This window comes from Panicum virgatum, chromosome 9K (genome assembly GCF_016808335.1).
Source record: "Panicum virgatum strain AP13 chromosome 9K, P.virgatum_v5, whole genome shotgun sequence".
NCBI classification, from domain to species: domain Eukaryota; kingdom Viridiplantae; phylum Streptophyta; class Magnoliopsida; order Poales; family Poaceae; genus Panicum; species Panicum virgatum.
This window is the reverse complement of record NC_053144.1, coordinates 36,037,732-36,059,968: the sequence shown is the minus strand read 5'-3', so window position 1 is coordinate 36,059,968 and position 22,237 is coordinate 36,037,732. Positions and strand designations below refer to the sequence as shown.

The 22,237-nt window shown below is 46.7% G+C and overlaps 1 protein-coding gene across 5 annotated transcripts; it reads left to right on the top strand.

Moving 5' to 3' along the window:
• The first annotated feature begins 4,016 nt into the window (after positions 1 to 4,016).
• LOC120651295 (filament-like plant protein 4) lies at positions 4,017 to 11,255 on the top strand. 5 transcript variants are annotated; one of them, XM_039928754.1, is made up of 8 exons: positions 4,017 to 4,514; positions 4,766 to 4,873; positions 5,655 to 5,745; positions 6,122 to 6,225; positions 7,178 to 7,373; positions 7,579 to 9,910; positions 10,031 to 10,085; positions 10,349 to 11,255. In XM_039928754.1, the coding sequence occupies exons 4-8, from the start codon at positions 6,136 to 6,138 to the stop codon at positions 10,790 to 10,792; spliced, it is 3,117 nt and encodes a 1,038-aa protein (XP_039784688.1). In that variant the 5' UTR covers positions 4,017 to 4,514; positions 4,766 to 4,873; positions 5,655 to 5,745; positions 6,122 to 6,135; the 3' UTR covers positions 10,793 to 11,255. The 5 variants fall into 5 exon arrangements, with proteins under 5 accessions (XP_039784688.1, XP_039784686.1, XP_039784685.1 ...); XM_039928752.1 differs by lacking the exon at positions 4,766 to 4,873; XM_039928753.1 differs by lacking the exon at positions 4,766 to 4,873 and having other exon boundaries at positions 4,222 to 4,514; positions 5,655 to 5,710; positions 10,349 to 11,192.
• Positions 11,256 to 22,237: the final 10,982 nt, after the last annotated feature.

Here is a 22,237-nt window from a genome sequence, read left to right as displayed (position 1 = left end):
TCCACCGGCGTGGGGCTGCCGATCTCTTCGTTCCTGCTGTTGCTGCTGGAAGACTTCGGCCTCCAACTTCAGCACCTTACGCCCCACTCCCTCCTCCTGACGTCCATCTTTGTCCATTTGTGCGAGATGTTCATGGGAGTGCGGCCCTGCGTCATCCTCTTCCGCTACTTCTTCATACTGGTGAAGTCCGGGAGGGCGAAGGATGAGGTGGGGGCGTATTATTTCCAGACAAGGAGCGACCTGCCGACATCTTACATTCCCGGCCTTACTGGCGGAAAGTGGGAGGAGTGGCGCAAGGATTGGGTGATCGCCACCGCTGAAGCCAACGAGCGCCTCGCCTTGCCGACCGAGGGACCCGCCATCGACCGAGCATCCTGGAGGGCCAAGCCGTCCCTGCAGCCGGAGTTCGACTCCGTGCTAAGCAAGATCAGGTCGCTGGCGGAGAGCAGTCTCACCTTGCTGCACGTGCTCGGAGATTTCCTGAAGCGCCGGATCGCCCCCCTGAAGCAGCGGCTGCGCGCTGCTTGGAGCTTCACCGGCCTCAACGACTGCAGCAGGACCCACCGCGGAGAGGGGAGTGACCTGACCCAGGAAGCCTTGGTGGTCCTGGTGCGGTCGGTGATGGGGGACGCCTTCATCCCGGAGAACCTGATCCTTCCCCAGGGTGTTGTCCCCCTCTGCGAGGACTCACGCCTGAGGTCCGCAGTGCTGGCCACCCTGCCAACTCTCGACGACGGCGGGCTGGCCGCATGCCAGACCGGAGGCGACCCGAACCGTGGGATCTGGATCCCTGGTGCGTCCGAGGATCAAGCCGTGTCGAGCATCGCGGAGTCCGGCCCCACCGCGAAGGGCAAGCAGGTCGTGGCTGGTAGCGCCGCCACGAGCGGTCCCAGCCAGGCCCGGAACAGCTCCGGTGTGTCGTCAGGAGATGCGGGCCGGCGCAGGTTGCAGCGGGGCGACGGGACCCTAGTTGGGGACCCTAGTTGGGGACCACTCAGGGCGACCCCAGAGGTCCGCCGAGGACGCGGGCCAGGGAAGCTCCCGGGCCCCCGGCCATCGCGGGACCTCCGGGGTTGATGCGCCGCCACCATCACCGCCGAGAGACGCGTCCCCCCCGGCAGCAACAGCAGCAGCGGCAGCCACAGGAGCAACAGCATCAGCAGCAACCACAGGAGCAGCGGCAGCAGCAGAAGCAGTCGTCGGGCCTCTGCGGACGCTGGAGACCCATCGCCTCAGGGTTAGTGTTATTCTAGCCACACCCCTTATTCTTGGTGCACCCGTTGTGGCAGCGGCGGAGGCGCCGGTGTCGGGCGCAGCCGCACCCGAGGTGGCAGCGGCGGCAGCGCCGGTGTCGGGCGCAGCCGCACCCGAGGTGGCAGCGGCGGAGGCGCCGGTGTCGGGCGCAGCCGCACCTGATGTGGCGGCGACGGACGCACCAGTGCCGGATGCGGCCACGTCTGACGCGGCGGCGGTGGGTGCATCCGCACCCGACGCGGTGGCCCTCGAGTCCCCAGCTACGGCGACAATCGCGCCGACACTGGATTCGGCGGCGGCGAGCGCGACGGCAACAAGTGCTACGGCGGCAAGCACAACGGCAACCGAGGTCCCGATGCTTGCGCCAGAAGTCCCTACCTCCAGCTCCAATCCTGCGGTAGAGGAGGAGCTGGAGGTGGTCTTTGGTAGGCAGCTCCTCCAACTCCAACCACCGGAGGAGGAAACGACTCCCCTCCCCCAGGTGTTGGTCCAAGTTCGGCGGTCGATAATGGAGGCAACCTCCTCCGCCGAGGCGGCCTTCCGGCGGGAGTGGACTGCCCTGGAGAGCGAACGCCAGCGCCTCTCCGACTGGCACACCCGCCTGGAGGCGCACACGAAGGCTGAAGCCTCCCTTGCTGCGGAAGCTCGGTCCAAACTCAAGGCCGACCAAGAGGCCTACCGAGTTAACCTTCGGAAGGTGTTCGACCGAGAGTTTGCAGTATCGAGCCGGGAGAAAACCATGGCGCAGCGGGAGGAGACCTTTGCCCTGGAGGTGGTCAGCTTTGCGGCTCAGCGGTCCGATCTCGAGACTCGGCTCGCTACCCAGCGGTCCGAGCTTGAGACCCGCAGCCAGGGTCTCGAGGTCCGCAAGCAGGAGCTGGACGAGCTCTCTGGGACCCTGGCCGGATGGCAGAAGCAGCTGGAGGAGAGGGTCAGCAAGCTGGCTATTGCCGAGTCGGAGTTGGAGGACGATAGAAAGTCCCTTGACAGGCGGGAATCCCTCACCGCCAGCATGGAGAAGCAGCTCGAGCACCAGCGCGACTCCCTCAAGAAGCGAAAGGAGTCGGCGGAGAAGAGGAAGGCAGAGCTCGAGGAGAGGCTCCGCGAGGTGGAGGCAGCCAAGGCAGCTCTGGACAGCCGGGTCCAGGGGGCGGTCCAGGAGGCGGTCCGGAAGCTGCAGGAGGAGCAGCGCGCGGGGGCCCAGCGGATCGTCGACTGGGCGGGTGAAGCGAGCTTAGTGCTGGTGCCATTTGGAATGAGCCCAATCCAAGTGGCAGAGGCGCCAGCTTCGATTGCTGACGCCCTTCCAGTGCTGAGCTCCGCTTCGGATAGGCTCCGGCATCTGGAGCCTGTCCTTGCTGGCCAGCTTGAGGTCGAGGGCCGCGAGCTAATCCGGATGGTGGCGGGGGCACATCCTGACATGCCTCCAGAGCCACGACCCGGCCATCTCGCTAGCCCCCGTGCTCGATGGTCCTGTGGCGGAGACGAAGGTTGTTGACGCTCCTTAAGTACCCTTTTTATCCCTTGTTTATCCTTGATAATGGCATGAATTTAATATCAAAATCACTAACCGTCCTAACCCCGGCCTAATTATTGGTCATTTTCACGTTTGCACATATATTTTGGAGGAACTTCGTTTTTGCAGGTTTTTGGCCTATTTTGGAGCATGAAATGACGAGGCCCGTGATCGAGCGCTAACACGGAGAAAGACAAAGGCCAAAGCCCAAAGGGAGGACCAAAGCCCATGTTGATTCGAAGCCCATTCACGCACATCCATCCTCCAAGAGAGCCCAAAGGACCGAGCCCACGAAGATGAGATCAAGATACTTCGGGATTAAGCAAAGCAAATGAAGATTTAATCCGACAGTTGGGTACAAAGGCGCGTACATGGCTGTTGGGTCCCCGACAGTTGGGCCCAACTGGTGTAGTATAAAACAGCTAGTAGGTGGTTGAATTGGTTGAATCTAGTAGGTGAATGGGCCTGTTTAGCAGGACTTAATCCGGCTTCGGCTTCGTCCCTGTTTTACATAAAATTGAAACACCATAATGTGAAGCTGTTTTATAAGCCAATGCCAAAATTAACTAAAAACCAAGTGAAGCTAGTTTTTTTTACTGGCTTTGACTTTACTCGTAAATAAAGCCGTTTGAGCAAGAGCCTTCCCACGTGGTCTCTGCAAAGGTATCGGTTTCATTTCCTTCCTATCTAGGTGAGTAGAATTAGATAAGAGAATAAGTTATCTTCTAGCCGTCTGGTTAAGTTGGAGCTAATGATTAGCTAACCTCTCACATAGGGATCTCATGTTAAAATTAGTTGATAGGGTTGGCCAAACATTATTTTTCTTGCTACGTTTGATGTTACCATGTTCGACATAAAAGCATTTTTTTATACCTCAGCCAATACGTTGTGGATCCTGTCAAATAAAAATCGATTTGCATTTTTGAGTGAAGTAGCAAATATTCACTCTGTTCGCTATGTTGTGGTTGGTGGCTGGTGCTGATTTGTTGTAAGAGAAAAGGACTGTTGGCTGGTAGCTATTGGCTGATTTGGTGTGAGAGAAAAATACTGTTAGCTGAATGCAGCGAACAGAGTACTAGAGAGAAGCATATCCCTACCATATACGAGTATTAATTCATATGTCAATAATTAATCCGCGTGACAGCATAGTCAGTTAACAAAGTGTCAGCTCATTGACCCACCTGTTCCTCCCATCATCATCACCATACTCTCTTCCAGCAGAGCAGAGCGCAGTCACCTTCAACACACCCACACTCCCCCTCTCAACCGTCTCTGCCATTCACATTCATCTCAAACCCCGGCTTTCCATTCCCTCGCCCTGCCGCCCGGCTCACGCCCGCACCTGCACCCTCCCCTTCCCTGGCTCCACCCCGAGGCACAGGGATGGGAGGGTCAAGGTGTGCATTGCCAATTGCGGTGCTGATGGCTGATTAGCGGGCAGCCTGGTAGCTGCGCAGGGGGGTTGAAGGAGAGAAAAAAGTTGGGGAGGGACAGCCGGGCAGACAAAAAGGGTAAAGCGGGGGCAGTGATGGGGGAGTGAGAGGGGAATCCAATCCAGTCCAGTCCGGTGCCAGATTGGGAGCAGCCAAGGAAGAGTGCGCGCGACGCAAAGCCGGAGGCGAGGCCACCACAGCAGAGCTGAGCGGAGGGCCGGGCAGCCCGCCGATCGAATCGGGAACGGCCGGAGCCGCCGCCCGCCCGCCCGCCGGAGACTTTGTCCGCTTCCCGGCCGCGCTAGCACTAGGTGAGCCGTCTACGCTGCTCGCTCCGCTTTTCCCCGTTTGGCGCTTGTGGTTTCTTGGCGATGGATGGAATGGTTTCGTCCGTCGCGTCGCGCGTTCTTGTTGGGGAAGGGTATTACGACCGTGCATTGCGCGGATTCAGGGTGCTCCGTTAGCTCCGTGATTGCAGATTCGGTGGTTTCTGTGTTGCCATTCAGAATTTTCTTCCGCTTCGTTTCTTGAGCTTTTCTGGTGACACGAAATGAACGCGCAGATCCATCATGCTGTTAATCTTGCTGATGGCCGTACGTGCGGGGGGTTTTGCTCCAATTCTACGCTTTGCTCCTGCACCTGCCCTCCTGAGCAGTCACCAATTGGTAAGGTAGGTGCTAGTACTGTTGTTAATGCCAGAACAAGATGGTCAAGGATTGAAGGGAATAGCACGTGAGGCAGTCACATTCCACATTTGTCACTCTCTACTGTCTTTGTCGTGCGGCGAGTCCGGCAGTGTGGTATGGATCGCGGCGTTTAGTTCCTTGCGGTCTACAGCCTGTTCCTGTTGTGGCCGGATTATGTGTGTGTGTGTGGGGTGGGGGCACAATCACGATATGTTCTGAGCAAGGTACATTTTGTTGGGGATGAATTGATTGACGCGTTTCAGTGTCATCTTATATGGTTTGCCATCCGGTCAATGCCTGATGCACTTGATGTTTTATTAAGAATTGACTAAGCTGCCTGGGTTCAGTAATGACATGCTTTGTTTAGTTCTCCTGTTGGAAGTAAAATTTGCTAAAATTGAGTTACGAGAATGATTCTCAAACTTAGCATGCTTATTTCATATGATGTATGGACTACTCTGTCAAAATATCCACACACACACCGACACCCAGCCCTTTTAGTAGGAACCAGGTGTTAGCTACAACAAAAGTGGGTGTACTTCTAATTTGACTACATTATGTCACTAGTTCTTCCTTTAAGAATGTTTTGTGTGGTCTTTTGTGCTACCAGGACGCCTAATTTTTGTCATGTGCTACTGATGTTGCATGCTTGTATGTATGTAACGCAACAAAGCTATTAAACCTTTTTCTGTGTTGCTTGTCCTTGAATGTCGGAATTGTTTTTCTACTATCTAAATTAAAAGTGCTTCCTGCACATGTTCATAGGTCCTCTCCTATGGCTTGAGGTGCACTCCTGTGGACGAGGCAGAAGCTGTTAATTGGTTATTCTTTGTCCTTGGAAGGGCATTACTGAACTGTGTGCAATACTTACCCAACAACCCCTGAATTCTGGATATGGAACTTATTGGCTTCTTGCTACCATTGCCTGTTGTTGAAGCTTATATCCTGAAATACTGTTTTGCTTCTACAATTTCATTTGCTGATATTTTGGATTTTCATTTCAGTTGTTCGAGATTGGTTCCCTTCCTTTCTGTTTTCTTCAGACTTGATTACTGGATTCTTAATTTTACTTACTTTTGGTTCTTCAGACATGCATAATAGATCCACAATCAGTATGGATCGATGAAGCTGGCCTTTTCCTCAGATTCCTTTCTTTTTTCATTTTGGTTGTTTGAGATCTGTTTCCTTCCTTAGAGTACATGATGAATTTGTATTTTCTTTATTTTTATCAGATAAATCAGTCAGTATGGATCGACGAAGCTGGCCTTGGAAGAAGAAATCTTCTGAAAGATCATCAAACACCGATTCGTCACAGAGTTCCAATCAAGCAGAACAGGTCTTTGCCACTCTTTGCTTAATTGTAATTCTAGAGAGCTAATATTGTCATCATGCCATGTATTAGTTTTATGCCCTGTTTGTATCTTGTTCTTTATTTGGTTTATTTGTTTGAAGTGTTTTCTAGACCTGAAAAATAATATAGAAACATCATCACTGTAATTTTGCATTCCGGACATCTGATGGCTATAACCTATAGAAAAGGCCTTTCGGTTTAGCCATTCATTTCCCCCCGCTGGATAACTCTGGTCATGTAGCAGCTGCGAAGGAAACCTGTACTCAATACCCTGTTCTTAGTTTAAGTATTAGTACCTTAACATGGTATCAGTGGCTTCTCTCATGGCAGAAGACGCAATAGTATGTGGTCTATGTACATGCCTACTTAATGCTTTCAATTGTCTAACTTCATTAGCAGAACTACTGTGGAATTGTTCTTTTAAAACCTCCTAGTGAATGAACTCAAAAATTGTACATTAATTTATTGCTGTGGAGTACTTTGACTTTGTTTATAACACGGCAGACCTTCATGTGTTTGTGCAGGCTATTTCTAAGATCAATATTTAATTCCTTAATAGTAGCAAAGCATCACTGTGAGCATGTGGTAAGTTTGACCACGAGATGCTCACCAGCCACTATAGCCTTCAGTGTGCCTATGAATTTTCTTTTGCCAACTGTTGAAATAAAGTTTAAGACAATCAACCTTAAGGACCTTAATTCATTTTGTGCTTCAGATAGCATGTTTTTTTTTGTTGGATGCTGATAATTTTTCCTTTTATTTCTCAAGATTGTTGTTAGTCTTAGAAGTATTACATTTAGTCATTAATACTAAGGCAGATTACTGATTTGTTCATCAACTGTTCATGATTATCAGTTATGTCTTGTCAAGCCAACGTGATGATTAGTACCGTTGTTGGTTGAGGTTCCCTGCTTGAACTACTTTATTGCTTTCGCAGGATGAAAAAGTTCCAAAATATGTGCAGATTTCACCAGAAAGATATTCACATCTTACTGAATCAGAAGAGCAAATCGAAATACTGAATGCAAAGATAAAAGTCTTGAATGAAAAAGTAGCTGCTGCACAAAGCGAGATGAACACCAAAGATGCCTTAGTAAAGCAGCATGCAAAAGTGGCTGAAGAAGCTGTATCAGGTGAACCTGACTGCAATCATTCTTTACTTTATTTTTGATGAAGGGAAAACTATAACCAATGACGTTTGATATTTCATTGAGTTTGCCCTTGCAATTTCCATTGAACTCAAATTGATTGCAGTGAGTAATCCTACATCTCCATACAGTTGTTATTTTGTAATGAAGTTAGTTATCTAATAATCTGTACTAATACATTATTTGTCAGGTTGGGAGCAAGCTGAAGCAGAGGCCTCAGCACTGAAATTTCAACTGGAAACTGTAACTCTATCCAAGCTAGCAGCTGAGGAAAGGGCTGCCCATTTGGATGGTGCTCTAAAAGAATGCATGAAGCAAGTGCGGACAGTGAAGGAAGAAGGTGAGCAGAAGCTGCATGATGTAGTGTTTTCAAAGACCAAACACTGGGAGAAAACAAGAGCCGAATTAGAAGCAAGGTTAGTCGAGTTTGAACAGGATCTGATTAGAGCAGTTGCTGAGAATGATGCACTATCAAGATCTCTTGAAGAGCGGGCAAACTTGCTGTTGAAAGTTAACGAGGAGAAGGCTCAAGCAGAATCCCAGATTGAAGTACTTAAGAGCACAATCCAGTCAGGTGAAAAGGAGATAAATTCATTAAAGTATGAACTACATGTTGTCTCTAAAGAGCTTGACATTCGCAATGAAGAGAAGAATATGAGTGTATGTTCAGCTGATGTAGCAACCAAACAACATATTGAGGATGTCAAGAAAATATCAAAACTAGAAGCAGAATGTCAAAGATTACGTGGCCTTGTCCGCAAAAAGTTACCTGGGCCTGCTGCATTATCTCTAATGAAGATGGAAGTTGATAGCTGGAGTAGAGATCCAGGAGACAACAGATTGCGGCGTTCCCCTTCGAGGACTTCTACACTCCAGTATCCTATGTCTCCATCTCCTGATTATGCTCGTGAAAACTTGCAAAACATGCAGAAAGAGAATGAACTTTTGACAGCACGTTTGTTGACAATGGATGAAGAAATTAAGATGTTAAAAGAGGCATTGTCAAAATGCAACCACGAGCTACAAGCATCAAAAAACATGTGTGCTAAGACTTCATGTAAGCTCCGCAGCATGGAACTGCACATGTCGAGTGCTAATCTATATAAAAGCCCGACAAGTTCATTCGTTGATACCTCTGCATCAAGTCAGAAAGAAAGCAACCCACCAAGTTTGACTTCCATGTCTGAAGATGGTGTTGATGATGCAAGAAGTTGTGAGGAATCTTGGTCTAGTACTTTGGTGTCTGAAATCTCACACATCAAGAAAGATAAAGCTGGTAAGCACAATTTGACTGAAAACTCCAATCAGATGGGCCTCATGGATGACTTCCTGGAGATGGAGAGATTGGCATGTCTGTCTTCTGCTCAGGAATGTCAGGGCATTGTCGATAAAAAGGTTGATAAAGTTGTTGAGGCTCTCTCCTCTGTCACTAAAAAAGAGAGCAACAATAATTCATCGCCAGCTTTGCAGTCACCAGGTTCTCCATTTAGTAGTGATAATCTGATTGCCAACTCTCCACTTTCAAAACTGCACTCGAGAATTTCTGCTTTGTTGTGCTCTCAATCACCACAGAATAATGTTGTGAAGGTGCTGGATGATATCAGGAATATCCTAAGTGACATTGAACATGAGGTAGAATCTGTGAATGTAAACAAACTTCAGCATGATGACATTTTTGAAGTTACTGGTAATGGATCTTCAACAAAGGAAGCCAAACCCTTGGGCCTTATGGAACATAGTCTGAGAAATGCCATTTTGAAGATTCATGAGTTTGTCAAGTTACTTATAAGACAAGCATCTGAGTTACAATTAAGTTCTTACTCTAGTGTCGTATTTCAGAAGATAGAACAGTTCTCCACGTTAGTTGATGAAGTTCTGTCTGGTCGTAATGGTTTAAATGAGGTTGTCATTGCATTATCTGAAATATTGCTAGAAAGTGGTGAGTTTAAACTCACATTGTTGATGGATACTGCTAATGAGGTAGAAAGCAATAATGTATATTGTGTTGATAAAGTGACACTATTGGAGAACAAAATTCATCATGAGCCATCGCAAGATAGCATGTCTGGTGCTTGTTCCCTTATGCCACATTCATCTTCTGACCCTGATTTTGAGGGTCCGAGTCCTAGTGATGCATTTGATGTTAGAACTACAGTGAGGATATGTGCAGCAGAGGAATATGAAAAAATGAAATTGGAAAAGAGAAATTTAGAGATGGAATTAACGAAGTGCAATGAAATGATCGAAACTACAAATCTTAAGTTTAGTGAAATGGAGAAAAACCTTGAAGACCTGACATCGAAGTTGGCAGCATGTGAGAAATCAAATAGCTTGGCTGAAACACAATTAAAGTGTATGGCTGGATCATACAAAACACTTGAATCCCTGAAGGTGAAATTAGATGAAGAAATACAAGTTTTACAGACAAAGATAGATACTTTATCAGCTGACCTTGCTGAAGAAAGACGAAGCCATCAGGAGGACATAGCCAAGTATAGAGATCTCAAGGAGCAGATGGAAAGGTGAAATTTCTGTTCTTTAGTCTATTCTTTCAGGTCACAGTAGTCTTGGTTTCAGAAATCTATTTATCATTTATTAAAAGTTAGTTTCTCCTCTGATATTTTTCCTTTTATGTTATCAAGGTATGAGAACAGTTCCTTATTGGAAGCAGAGGATTCAGATATTAAACTGAAGAAGGTACATGATAAGCCCCAGATCTTGACCTTTCTTTTTCCTCATCATGTAATGATTACATATGCTTCTCAGGTGGTATTATTTACGGCCCAGCTCTCATTGATCCATTCCCTATATTTTGTTAGACCAAATGTCAATGTCATTGTGTACAAATAATGCTCCCCTGTACTCTATATTTTTCAGAGTTGGTGTTTTTGAACATGAAGTTGCTGCATGTTTTTCTTCAAATGCTACATGTTGAATTACTCTCTTTAAAATGATGACAGGAGAAAGAAATAGCTGCTGCAGCTGACAAACTTGCAGAGTGCCAGGAGACAATATTGCTCCTTGGTCAGCAGCTGCAAACTCTGCGCCCTCCTCCATCGGGATCATCGAGTTCTGCTCTAAACACACAACTGGTGCAGCAGTTTCCAGAAGATCAAGCAGGACTAGCTCGAAGTGTACATTCTAAGAAGCTGTCAGGTCAATTTGATGCAGATTATATATTCTCAAGTGCCCTAGGAACAGGAAATGTGTCCCCCCTGAGTGGTTATATCCCACACAAAAGCCCTTCTAATGCAGCTGGTAGTCCTTACTTTACTTTGCCAGGCAATTCTAAGCGTCCCAAGCACAGATCTAGGTCATCATCTTCATCATTTTCTAACCAGTTACCAGAGAAACAGGGTCGAGGATTCAGTCGGTTATTCTCAAAAGGCAAGACTGACCGCTAACCTCCTCATCCTACACAGATTTTTGGTTTATTTTCCTCTCAAGGTGAGCGATTCAGGTCAAGATTTTGGCAACAGCAGCTGAAAACCGGTTTATGTATCTTGCAAATGGTTCCTTGATTGAAGGATTAGTATTTACTTGAGGTTGAGTTATATCTAGATTTCTGTGTGATAGTTTTAGCCAGTAGTTTGCCTATAGCTTTTCGAGTTGCATTTACATATACCTCAGTAGAACCTCACTGTTTATTTACTTACATTTGCGAAGATTGAAGCTGTCGCGTTTTGTGAGTTAGATTTCCCCAATGGAGGATGAACTAACCAGTGTGTTGTGCCATACTTGTGTTTGAAGTTTGAACTACATACTTGATGTACAGTTAACCTACATAAGCAAGGTGTTTGAACAGTTGTTATCCAGCATTTTCTGTAAAAACTTAAAAACCATGTGTCAATTGCTAGTTTTGAAGTATGCTGTGGTTTTCTCTGTAGTGTCCAACACTTTATTACTGCTGTTTTGACTTTTCTTTATCTGTTTTCTAAAATGAACTGTGATGAATTTACCATGTACTCCCTCCGTTCCAAATTGTAGGTCGTTTAGGCAAATCTAGATGTATAATTTTTGTCATGCATCTAGACATATTGTCAAAATTTACAGGAACATTCCTTAGGTTCTTAGGCACAACTTTTCTAGTCAACTCAAGAGTTAGATCAGAGCCTAAGAAGGTCTTATCCTTATAGTTTGCTTTGCTGTCAGCCCAGAATTTTCAGTGACCAGAGAGCTAGTAAACTGAGTGCTGAGAACAAACCACTAAGCCTAAAATCACCAAATTTTTACAGAAGCTTGGTGAGTAAATTGGGCACAAGTTTTGTGTTGAACACATCTACAGAAAACATATCTAGGAAGGCCTAAAAATTCGTGCAACACAGGTGTTCAAAGCTGATAGAAAAACAGGGTCTCAAAGTTTCTAGTGTACCCCAATGCATATAAGTCGAAAAATTCTCAATTTTACACAGCAGCTAGTAGACAAGTTTTGGGGCAAAATCATCCACTGGCACTTCTACAGATGGAGTCATCAACCATGTCAATTAAATCTATCTTCTAGGGTATAGTAGAAATGACAGATTTTCTAGATAAACCTTAATTTAGAGAAGATGAACCGTGCTCACGTGCAACCCTTAACCTTGCTGACCAATCCACATCTATTTTCAGTGGCTTTCAATTATATGAGCATGATGCATGCACGACCTATTCGTCCTCCCAAGGAAAACAATTGCCAAATAGTTTTGGACTTACGGGGTTAGCACCGGTGGCATAGCACAATTTACGTCTCTCCCTATATATATATATATTTCTAGCCGAGTTCTAACCGTGCTTAACTTACGTAATCGTGGTTAGTGTACCTGCAGAAAATTGACAGATATATTCATTGAACCTTTCATGCCAGCACACATGAAAGCGTCCCCATACATTACCGCTCACTATAGAAGCGGCACCCATGCGTCCAACACTGCATGGACAGCGCTCATACGCTACCGAGGTGACGTATTCACGGTTTCTTTTTACTCCCAATATAATCGACCGATGGTCGGTATATTGGCAGCAGCTCAAGTAGGCCACTGCTTGAGCACAGCGTTCGGTTCGCATCACCGACGGGAAGGTCAGACTCCCTCAGCTGACTGAGTATACTTTACTCCCAATATAGCCAACTAATAGTTGGTATATTGGCAGCACCTCAAGTAAGTCACTGCTTGAGGGCAGCGTTCGGCTCGCATCACCGACGGGAAGGTCAAACTCTCTCAGTTGACTGAGGATTCTTACCGTCTTACCTTAGCGTAGGTGCGTCGTTACATAATGTAAAGTGCTGAATTTAAAGTACAGAAGAAATGTGCTGGAAGTCAGTTATAAATAAACCATAAGTTAGATAGCCACCTAAAAACTCCCATAATATTCCCTAGGGCTTTACGTACTATACACAATCCTTAACGAACCAACGTATTTACCAAACGCGATTATGTGGCTAAGTTTTAAGTAAAACTTTTTAAAATCTCGTCGCACTCTCGGGTGTGCGCTTTGTTCGGCTCTGATACCAGCTGTGGCAGTACCGCCCTAATTAATCCGGCTCAAGTGCGCTAACCATCATCTTAAAGATAATCCCGGCTTACACGCACTTCAAACGGAGTAATTCGGCAGTGCTGTCGGGTAAAGTCCCGAAGAATCCACCTGAGCGTCGATCGAACCCAAAGCTTACATGCAACCCACACGAAGGTGAGTCCGGAGAGTACAACAATTCACAGATATATTACATTACATAGTCTTAACTTAATTATTACAAACCGAGTTCGAAATCTTCGAAAGGTACTTGAAGCTCGAATTTAAAAGTAGTTCAGAGTTCACTGCAGTGGAAATAAAACGAGTTCTAAACGACGATACATGATGTCATGATGAAGCCCGAACATGACATCACTCGGCATTGCCATCGTTGGCCGGAGCCGTATCCCACTCCACCGACCAACCAGGAGGCAGAGTACACGGCCACGTCAAACTAGCAATCATGTCCTCAAAAGTATCACCTGAAACAAAAATTGAGCCACAAGCAAGGCTGAGTATACTAATACTCAGCAAGGCTTACCCGCCTAAGATATAAATAGCCCTCTAACTAGACATGCAAGGCTTTTGGCTTGAGGGGTTTGTCTTTGCCGAAAAGCAATAAAGAGTAAGTCCTTATTTTCCGATTTTAGCTTTCAAGTTCTAGTTTGATTAACCCTTCCACATTAGCATCTATCCTAAAGCATTCATGGTGAAAAACAATTATTTTTCCTCATTCAACCATATTTTTCATCATCATTGTTCCACTTCTTACTCTATGTGGCAAAAGGGTTAAGCAGTCTCAATATCCGTGAGAGACGGACGATTCGAATCGAATTTGTTAACCTGGCCAGGCAGACCTAAACACACGCATGGGGAATGCAATCACCCACGCGACTTTTCCCCTTTTTCCCCGGGCATGAAACAGGCCCACCGCCCTAGGGTGCCCTGCACCCGTGCGTGACCATAGACCAGACAGTGGGGATTATGTTCCACGGCCGGTTCCATCAGGTACTTAAACTTACCGATTACCATATTCTCGGCATGTGGTTAGTACGTTCAAACGCTTAACCACCACTACCACACACCGCGGCCTTATCCATTTTCACTAAACAGACGGGGTATCATGAGTACCACAACCCCGCCCGTAAACCTTATATTGCAGTGCGTAGTAGTCATTCAACTCCTATAAGCTCGCGAGTGACAGGAAATCACTCGACTTCTACCGAACCATTAGCATAGCCAACTAGCGACCTACACATACTAGTGTTCAAGCATAGGTACCTAGGATCATGCAACTAAGGTTCCAAACAATTCCTGCAACTTAAATGCACAAATAAATAGGAATATGAATAGTTGCATAAATTTAGAATAGGTAGGACATGCTCCGGGGCTTGCCTTCCTGAGCGGAGCTAGCCTTGGGCTCTTCTGAACCTTGGTTCAGGTCTTCAGTGGCTTCAGTTAGATTCACTTGAGCTTCACGCTGCTCACTCTCGGACTCCGGCACCAGCTCGTACGTACCGTCTGGGAGAGTAGTCAAATCTATATGAAATGTATATGCGTGAGTTACTTTAGTGATACGATTTATTCAATTCTTCACTAAAGAGTGGTAATCCAACGCAACTTAAGATGATTTGCAAAACATTCTGTTACATCATTTTGGGCAATCATTTATAGAGTAATAATCATTATATCTGGCGTCACAAGTAACTAGGGTGGATTTTACCTTTTCTCCCTATGCAGCAAAAGAATGATTTTTCTCATTTATTACTAGGTTAAGCATATCCTTATCATAAATAAAGTTACACAGAGATTATGGGTTTGAACTTTTTATGCAAGGTACATATCTGAGTAACTTGCCTACTGTGAAATTTTCAGCCCATTTCATGCAGCCTATTAACCATGAAAAATAAAATAAACAGTTACTGCTAGAAACAAAAATGAATTTTACAGATCAAATTATGCAAGTACTGGTAATGAAATTTTAACTGAGTGTTTTTTACCTAAGGATGAGCTTGCCATAAATTTTTCACAATTAAATGAGCTTGGTACAGGGCATGAAAAAATAGTACAATGTATTGCTGCGTGGATCAAAATTAAATTCTACAGGCTGTTATAGCAAGTTCCAGAGCATCAACTTTTACCATCATGGTTATAAACTAAATTTTATCCCCTATAAAAATTATCAGATTTTTCTATGCAAAGAAACTATTTTTCTTGATTTAGTGTAATATCTATACTATTAATTAGTTGGACTGGTTCCACCTATCTAAAATTTCTCAAAAATTTTGTACAGTAACTAAACATCAAGTTAAAGGCACTGTAAAAGTTGGAGCTCAGTAAACCAAGTTAAACAGTATGTACAACAAAACGAATTAAACAAGGCATAAAGGAAGATTTAAATAAACCGATAGCTAGGCATGTCAAATGTCTATGAAATTTTTACACAAGGCTATACATCTAACATGTACCCCACTGACCAAAAATGGCTAACAACTCATGCTTGTAACTTAAGATCTAATATAAAGTAGATTTTCTTTGTATTTTAAATGAAGCAAAAACTATTGAGCAAAAGAAAAAGTGTATGTAACAAAAGTTGTAGATATCTTTTCAAGTATTCCAGAACAGTTGAGTTTGTATTTTTCTGATTTTTCTACGATTTTTAAACGAATTTACAAGTTCACTAGAAAATCTAGAAAACATAAACACAGATTTGTAAAGGGGCCCCTGAAATTTTCACAAAACCCCCTGGAAACCTAAAACTAATCGCGCAGGGGTCCTTGGCCGGCGTTGGGGACAGAGGAAGCGGCGGCGGCCCGTTTCCCGGCGAGGAGGAGGCTCGCCGGCGGCGGGGACGGCGCCTAGGGGTGAGAGCTCACCGAGCTCTACCTAGGGGTGGGTGATGCGGTCGACGGGGATGGCCGGAGCAGGGGTGGCGGCGGCGCCCAGGGAGCGGCGGCGGCGGCTGCAGCGGGCGGCGGCGCTCCGGTGCGGGAGGAGGGGCAAGGGTAGGCCGGGGAGCTTCATGGCGCCATGAGGAAGCTGCAATGGGGGTTGATTTGGGCCGGGGCAGGGCGGAGCAGGGAGCTCCGCGGCGGGCGGGTGGCCGGCGGTGTTCACGACGGCGGCGGCGGTGTTCCGCGGCACTGGGAGGCTCCGGGCGGAGATGGGCGGGTCTGGGAGCTGCTTGGGGGTGAAATGAAGCTCGCGGGGTGCTCGGTGGGGGTCGAGGAGTGCTGAGCGAGGCCCTCCACGGGAGCCGTAGCTCGGCGGGCGGAAATTGGGGCGCGGCGGCGCTGCGCAGTGGCGCGGCGGCGCTGGCCGCTCTAGGCGAAGGGGTGGGGCGTAGGCATGGGGAATGGGGTGCGGGCGTGCGAGCACACGCGCGGCGCGAGCTAAAAGGCGAAGTGCGGGCGCGAGGAGGGGACTGGGCGCTCGCGCGGGGGAGTAGGGCGTCGGCGGCGAGGGTGGCCGTGGCGCTCTGCGGCGCGTTTATGGCGTGCTGGCGTGGCGGAGCAGCGAGGCAGCATCGGGGCAGCGACACAGCGGGGGCGGGGCGCTGATGGCGGGGTGGCGTGCGGGCGGCAGGTGCACGGCTGGCCCGTTTGGGCGCCACGGCGGCGAGGCGGCGCGTCGCCGTGCGCTTGTCGCGGTGTGTGCGTCAACGGGTAGTGCTGCAGGCTCGACGGGAGGGGAGGGGAAGGTCAGCGGGCTTACGGGCGTGCGCACTCGAGCGGGGGTGGGGGTCAGCGGCGCGGCGAGGCCGCAGTACGCAGCGAGCGGCGGCAGCGACGCAGCGAGCCCAGTGCTCGAGTGCCTGCGCGCTCGGGCAGGGGAGGGTCAGCGAGGGAGAGAGAGAAAGGAGAGAGAAAGAGGAGTGGAGAGAGAAAGGAAAAGTCAACGTTTGGACTTGATTCAAACTCAAGATTTTCAATTGAAACTCGAAAAATTTTGAACACGAAAGTTGTTCAAAATTTAATTTTCTACAACTTTCCTTTTTGGCAAAACTTCGTTTGAGCGATGGTTTGAAAGTTTAAAATTCGAATTCAAATTTCATGAACCCACTTGTCTTTCGGGCTAACTCAAAATTTCATGTTGTAACTTGACAAACTTCCAACACGAAAGTTGTTTATCTTGTCAAACCCTACAACTTTCATGTTGGGCAAAGGTTCATTTGGGCAAAGGTGAGAGAGTTGACTTTTTGGTGTATTTAAACGGAACTCGGCTTTTAAGTAACCACTAAACTAGGGTTAACTGCGTCATTTGATGTTAATTGCATGTTTAAATAGTGCTAAACACCAGAGGTGTTACAGCCTACCCCCCTTAAGAGAATCTCGTCCCGAGATTCAAATAAGCAAGCTAAGTGCAGAAAAGAGGTGTACCTCCAGTTGAATTCAGAAATCCGGGGAAATTCTGATTTAGGTAGCTTTCAGTTTCCCAGGTAGCTTCCTCTTCGGTATGGTGACTCCATTGAATCTTGTACATTTTAACTGCTTTTCTTCGAGTGACCCTTTCCTTTTGATCCAGAACCTTGATAGGGTATTCGACATAAGAGAGATCTGGTTCTACCAAGATTTCTGTTTGTTCAATGATCTCGGTGGGGACTCGAACACATTTCTTGAGTTGAGAAACATGGAAAACATCATGTACTGCTGCCAGTCGAGGAGGAAGTCGTAGTCTATAGGCTACGGGTCCACAAACCTCAGTGATCTCATAAGGGCCAACATATCGGGGCGCTAATTTGCCCTTCACGCCGAATCTCTGCACACCTTTGGTTGGCGAAACTCGAAGATAGACATGATTACCCACTTCGAATTGCAAAGGGTCCCTTCTTTTATCAAAATAACTCTTCTGCCTAGACTGGGCGGCCTTTAAATTCTCTTGTATTACCCTTACTTTCTCTTCTGCCTCTGTTACGAGATCGGGTCCGAATACCACTCGTTCTCCGACTTGCGACCAGCTTAAAGGGGTACGACACCGTCGACCATATAAGGCCTCAAATGGTGCCATTTTCAAACTCTCTTGATAACTATTATTGTATGAGAACTCCGCTAGAGCTAGACATTTGTCCCAACTCTTGTCATAATGAATGACGCAAGCTCTCAACATGTCTTCCAGGATTTGGTTCACCCTCTTAGTTTGTCCATCAGTTTGTGGGTGATAAGCTGAGCTTCGAATTAATTTTGTTCCAAGAGATGCTTGCAACTGTTCCCAAAAACGTGCAACGAATTGTGTCCCACGATCAGAAATGATTGTCTTGGGTACCCCATGCAAGCAAACAATGCGATCGAGATAGATCTCAGCATACTTCTTGGCAGTGTAAGTAGTTTGTACTGGAATGAAATGTGCCGTCTTGGTTAGTCTATCCACGATAACCCAAATGGAATCATGCTTCTGGGATGTGTTGGGTAATCCAACAATGAAGTCCATACTTATGTCTTCCCATTTCCACGACGGGATAGGCAGAGGTTGAAGCAAACCGGCTACTCTCAAGTGGCTGGCTTTGACTCTCTGATAGGTGTCACATTCTGAGACATATTTAGCAATTTCCCTTTTCATCATAGTCCACCAGAAATTTTGCCTAAGATCTTGATACATCTTAGTACTGCCCGGGTGAATAGAAAATTTGGAAAGATGTGCCTCGTCGAGAATTTGTTTCCGAAGATCATGATTTTTCGGAACAACTAAACGACCTTCAAACCATAGGACTCCGTGATGGTCCTGACGAAAACACTTATACTTCCTTTCTCCTTGAGAGAGTTTTTGTTTAATGATCCCAACCCCTTTATCATGTAATTGGGCCATAATGATTTGATCATGAAGAGTTGGTTCAACTGAGATGTGATTTAATGTGCCTTGGGGAATCATTTCCAACTGGAGCTTCCTCATCTCATGACAGAGGGTTTCCGAATAGGATTCCACGGATAGGCAATGGCAATGAGCTTTGCGACTTAGTGCATCTGCTACAACATTAGCCTTGCCTGGGTGATAGTGCACCTCAAGATCATAATCCTTGATTAATTCTAGCCACCGTCTTTGTCTCATATTTAGGTCAGCTTGAGTGAAGATATATTTGAGACTTTTGTGATCGGTGTAGATATTGCAATGAGTACCCATAAGATAATGCCTCCATATCTTTAGAGCATGAATGACAGCTGCTAATTCAAGGTCGTGAGTAGGATAATTCTGTTCATGAGGTCGAAGAGCTCGTGATGCATAAGCAATAACCTTATTGTCTTGCATGACTACACAACCAAGACCAGTACCCGACGCGTCACAATACACGTCAAAGGACTTGGTATTATCAGGTTGAGCTAAGACAGGTGCTGTAGTCAACTGCTCCCTTAGGGTGTGGAAAGCCTTTTCACATTTTTCATCCCATACAAACTTTACTCCTTTCTTCAATAGTTCAGTCATTGGCTTAGCAATTCTGGAGAAATCCGGAATGAATCGGCGATAATATCCGGCTAAACCAAGAAAACTGCGAATTTGATGAACGGAGGTAGGAGGTTTCCAGTCCATCACTTCTTGCACTTTGCTAGGATCCACGGCTATGCCTTCGCTGGAAATAGTGTGGCCCAAGAATTTCACACTATCTAGCCAGAATTCACACTTGGAAAATTTAGCATAGAGCTGATGGTCCCGAAGACGTTGGAGAACAATGCGCAGGTGCTTAGCATGGTCTTCCTCATTCTTGGAATAAATAAGGATGTCATCAATGAAAACCACGACGAACTTGTCGAGCTCAGGCATGAATACCGAGTTCATGAGATACATGAAGTAGGCAGGTGAATTTGTGAGACCAAAAGACATGACTAAATACTCATAGAGTCCATACCGTGTGGAGAAGGCGGTTTTAGGAATATCACATGGACGAATTTTGATCTGATGATAGCCAGAGCGAAGATCGATCTTTGAGAAAATCCTAGCTCCAGCCAGTTGATCGAAGAGAATATCAATGCGGGGAAGTGGATATTTGTTTTTAATGGTCACCGCATTGAGAGGTCAGTAGTCCACACATAACCTCAAACTGTCATCCTTTTTCTTTACAAAGAGAGCTGGACAACCCCAAGGTGATGCACTGGGGCGAATGAAGCCTTTGTCCAGAAGCTCTTGAAGTTGGATTTTTAACTCGGCCAACTCCTTAGGTGGCATTCTATATGGCCTCTTTGAGATAGGGGCAGTGCCTGGCTGTAGTTCAATAACGAACTCAATCTCTCTATCTGGTGGCATTCCTGGCAAGTCATCCGGGAACACATCGGTGTACTCGCATACTACCGGAATTTCTTCTAGGTTGGATGTGCGCATGGCAAACGCACAAGAATTGACACACTCTCGGAAGGGTAGGTAGAGAGTAGTGGCTCCGTATTTTGGTGAATTTAGTTCAACAGCTCTGGCGGAAATATCTATTATAACCCCATGCTGAGTCATCCAGTTCATCCCCAATATGATATCTATACCCTCAAGTGGTAGGAGTATAAGATCGGTGTTGATGATTAGGCTACCTAACTTGATTGGCACAAGTCGTACTATTTGGTTTGAAGCGATTTTACCCCCTGGGGTTGATATCATGTATGACCCCTTCGTGTGAAGAAAATCCAAACCCACTTTTGCACCAAATTTTGCACCAATGAAACTATGCGATGCACCAGAATCAAATAATATAACTGCAGGCTTGTTGTGGATAGAAAATGTACCCGTCATCACTGGTGCGCCCTCAGGAAGTTCTGCAAGAGTGGTGAAATTGATACGCCCTTGCTTGACCTGAACAGTTTGCCTTCTGCCCTTGTTCTTGTTGTTCTGATTAAAGCCTTGGCCCTGGTTTTGTCGCTTGGGTTGCGGGCACTCACGGGCGAAATGAGTTGAGCTCCCACAATTGAAGCAACGATTTCCCTCACTTGGACGTGCTGGCGGTGGAGCAGTTGGCCTTGGGCCAGTTAACTGAGGAACAGGGAAATGTGCAACGCTCTGCTGCATTGGAGGCCTGATAACCCAACGCCCTGGCTGAGGGGCTTTCTGAGAACTCTGGGGTGCAACATTCTGCACTACACGATACCTCTGTGGCTGCGCACTAGAGGGCCCAGCTGGTGCTTTCCTCTTTTTCTCAGCACGGTGAGCCATGATACAGTCTTCTTGAGTGAGTGTGAGATTAACCAGCTCGTTGTATGTGTCTACCCTAATGGGGTTTAGTCGTTCCTTGAGCTTGGTGTTTAAGCCTCTACGAAAACGATCACGCTTCTTAACATCTGTGTCAGCATGATAGCCCGCGTACTGACAGAGATTGTTGAAAGCTTGGGCATATTGGAGAACTGTACGTGTCCCTTGAGTAAGAGCTAGGAACTCATTCAGCTTCCTATCCATGAGTCCTTCTGGAATATGGTGACCCCTGAATGCAGCCTTGAATTCATCCCAAGTGACAACTTGATTAGCTGGGAGCATGCCAAGGTAGTTATCCCACCAAAGACGTGCCGAACCGCGAAGTTGTTGCGCGGCAAAGCGAGCCTTGTTTTGCTCTGAGCATGGTGCCAGAAGTAGTGAAAACTTGGACTCGATTGTGCGAATCCAAGCATCCGCATCCAGTGGCTCTTCTGTCTTGTTGAACAGAGGGGGCTGAGTTGCTAAGAATTCAGGGTAACCAGTAGCTTGAGGTTGATGAACATTGGGTCCACCCCGCTGCTGTTGCTGTTGTTGCTGTCCCTGGATGAGTTGACGAAGTAACTCGGTTTGGGCGGCCAGATATTCCGCAAAGTTGGGTGGCGGTGGTGGCGGTCGCTGCGAACTGCTACCATTCGCGTCCCCGAAACCCTCAGAGTTGCCACGTGTCGCTCCCACCATCTGGAATGGCAAATTCTCTCATTAGTAGGGTGACATGTGACTTCCCCAAGTACAGAAGGGTAAACGCGGAAAAGTAGAATTGAAACGAGTATGATAATAACAGGGACAGCAGCACTGTTCGTTACAAGAAAATCCATAACTTGCACTCTGTTTATCGAAATCCGCCCAAATTTTGGCAGCAGATAGATGAATTATCATACTACAACTTTGGTATTCAACTCCAAAGCTAAATCGACAGTTATGGTGGGCGAAAAATTCAATTCCTGCCGCTCTGTCCAGTCTGCGTTTCAGCAGGACGAGGTACACTGTTCTAGCCATAACTTTTGGCACACAAGTCTAATGATGCTGAAATTTTGTGAGCAGCCAGATCACGAAATTCACAACAACTTTGGTATTCAACGCACAGCCCAAAAATGCAAGGAAACATGGATAAAAATTTCGACAAGTTTCTGCAGCGATAGACTCCACTGCAATTAAACCATTACAACCATCCATCAAGTTCTTAGCCAAAGCCTAAGCGATTAAGGTAC

What these genes read in the sequence shown, in the direction of transcription:
- LOC120651295 (XM_039928752.1), top strand. Translation starts at nt 6,136, where the DNA reads ATGGATCGACGAAGCTGGCCTTGGAAGAAGAAATCTTCTGAAAGATCA. An exon ending in GTTCCAATCAAGCAGAACAG is followed by an intron (nt 6,226 to 7,177) that starts GTCTTTGCCACT and finishes TTGCTTTCGCAG; the next exon opens with GATGAAAAAGTTCCAAAATA. An exon ending in CTCAAGGAGCAGATGGAAAG is followed by an intron (nt 9,911 to 10,030) that starts GTGAAATTTCTG and finishes TATGTTATCAAG; the next exon opens with GTATGAGAACAGTTCCTTAT.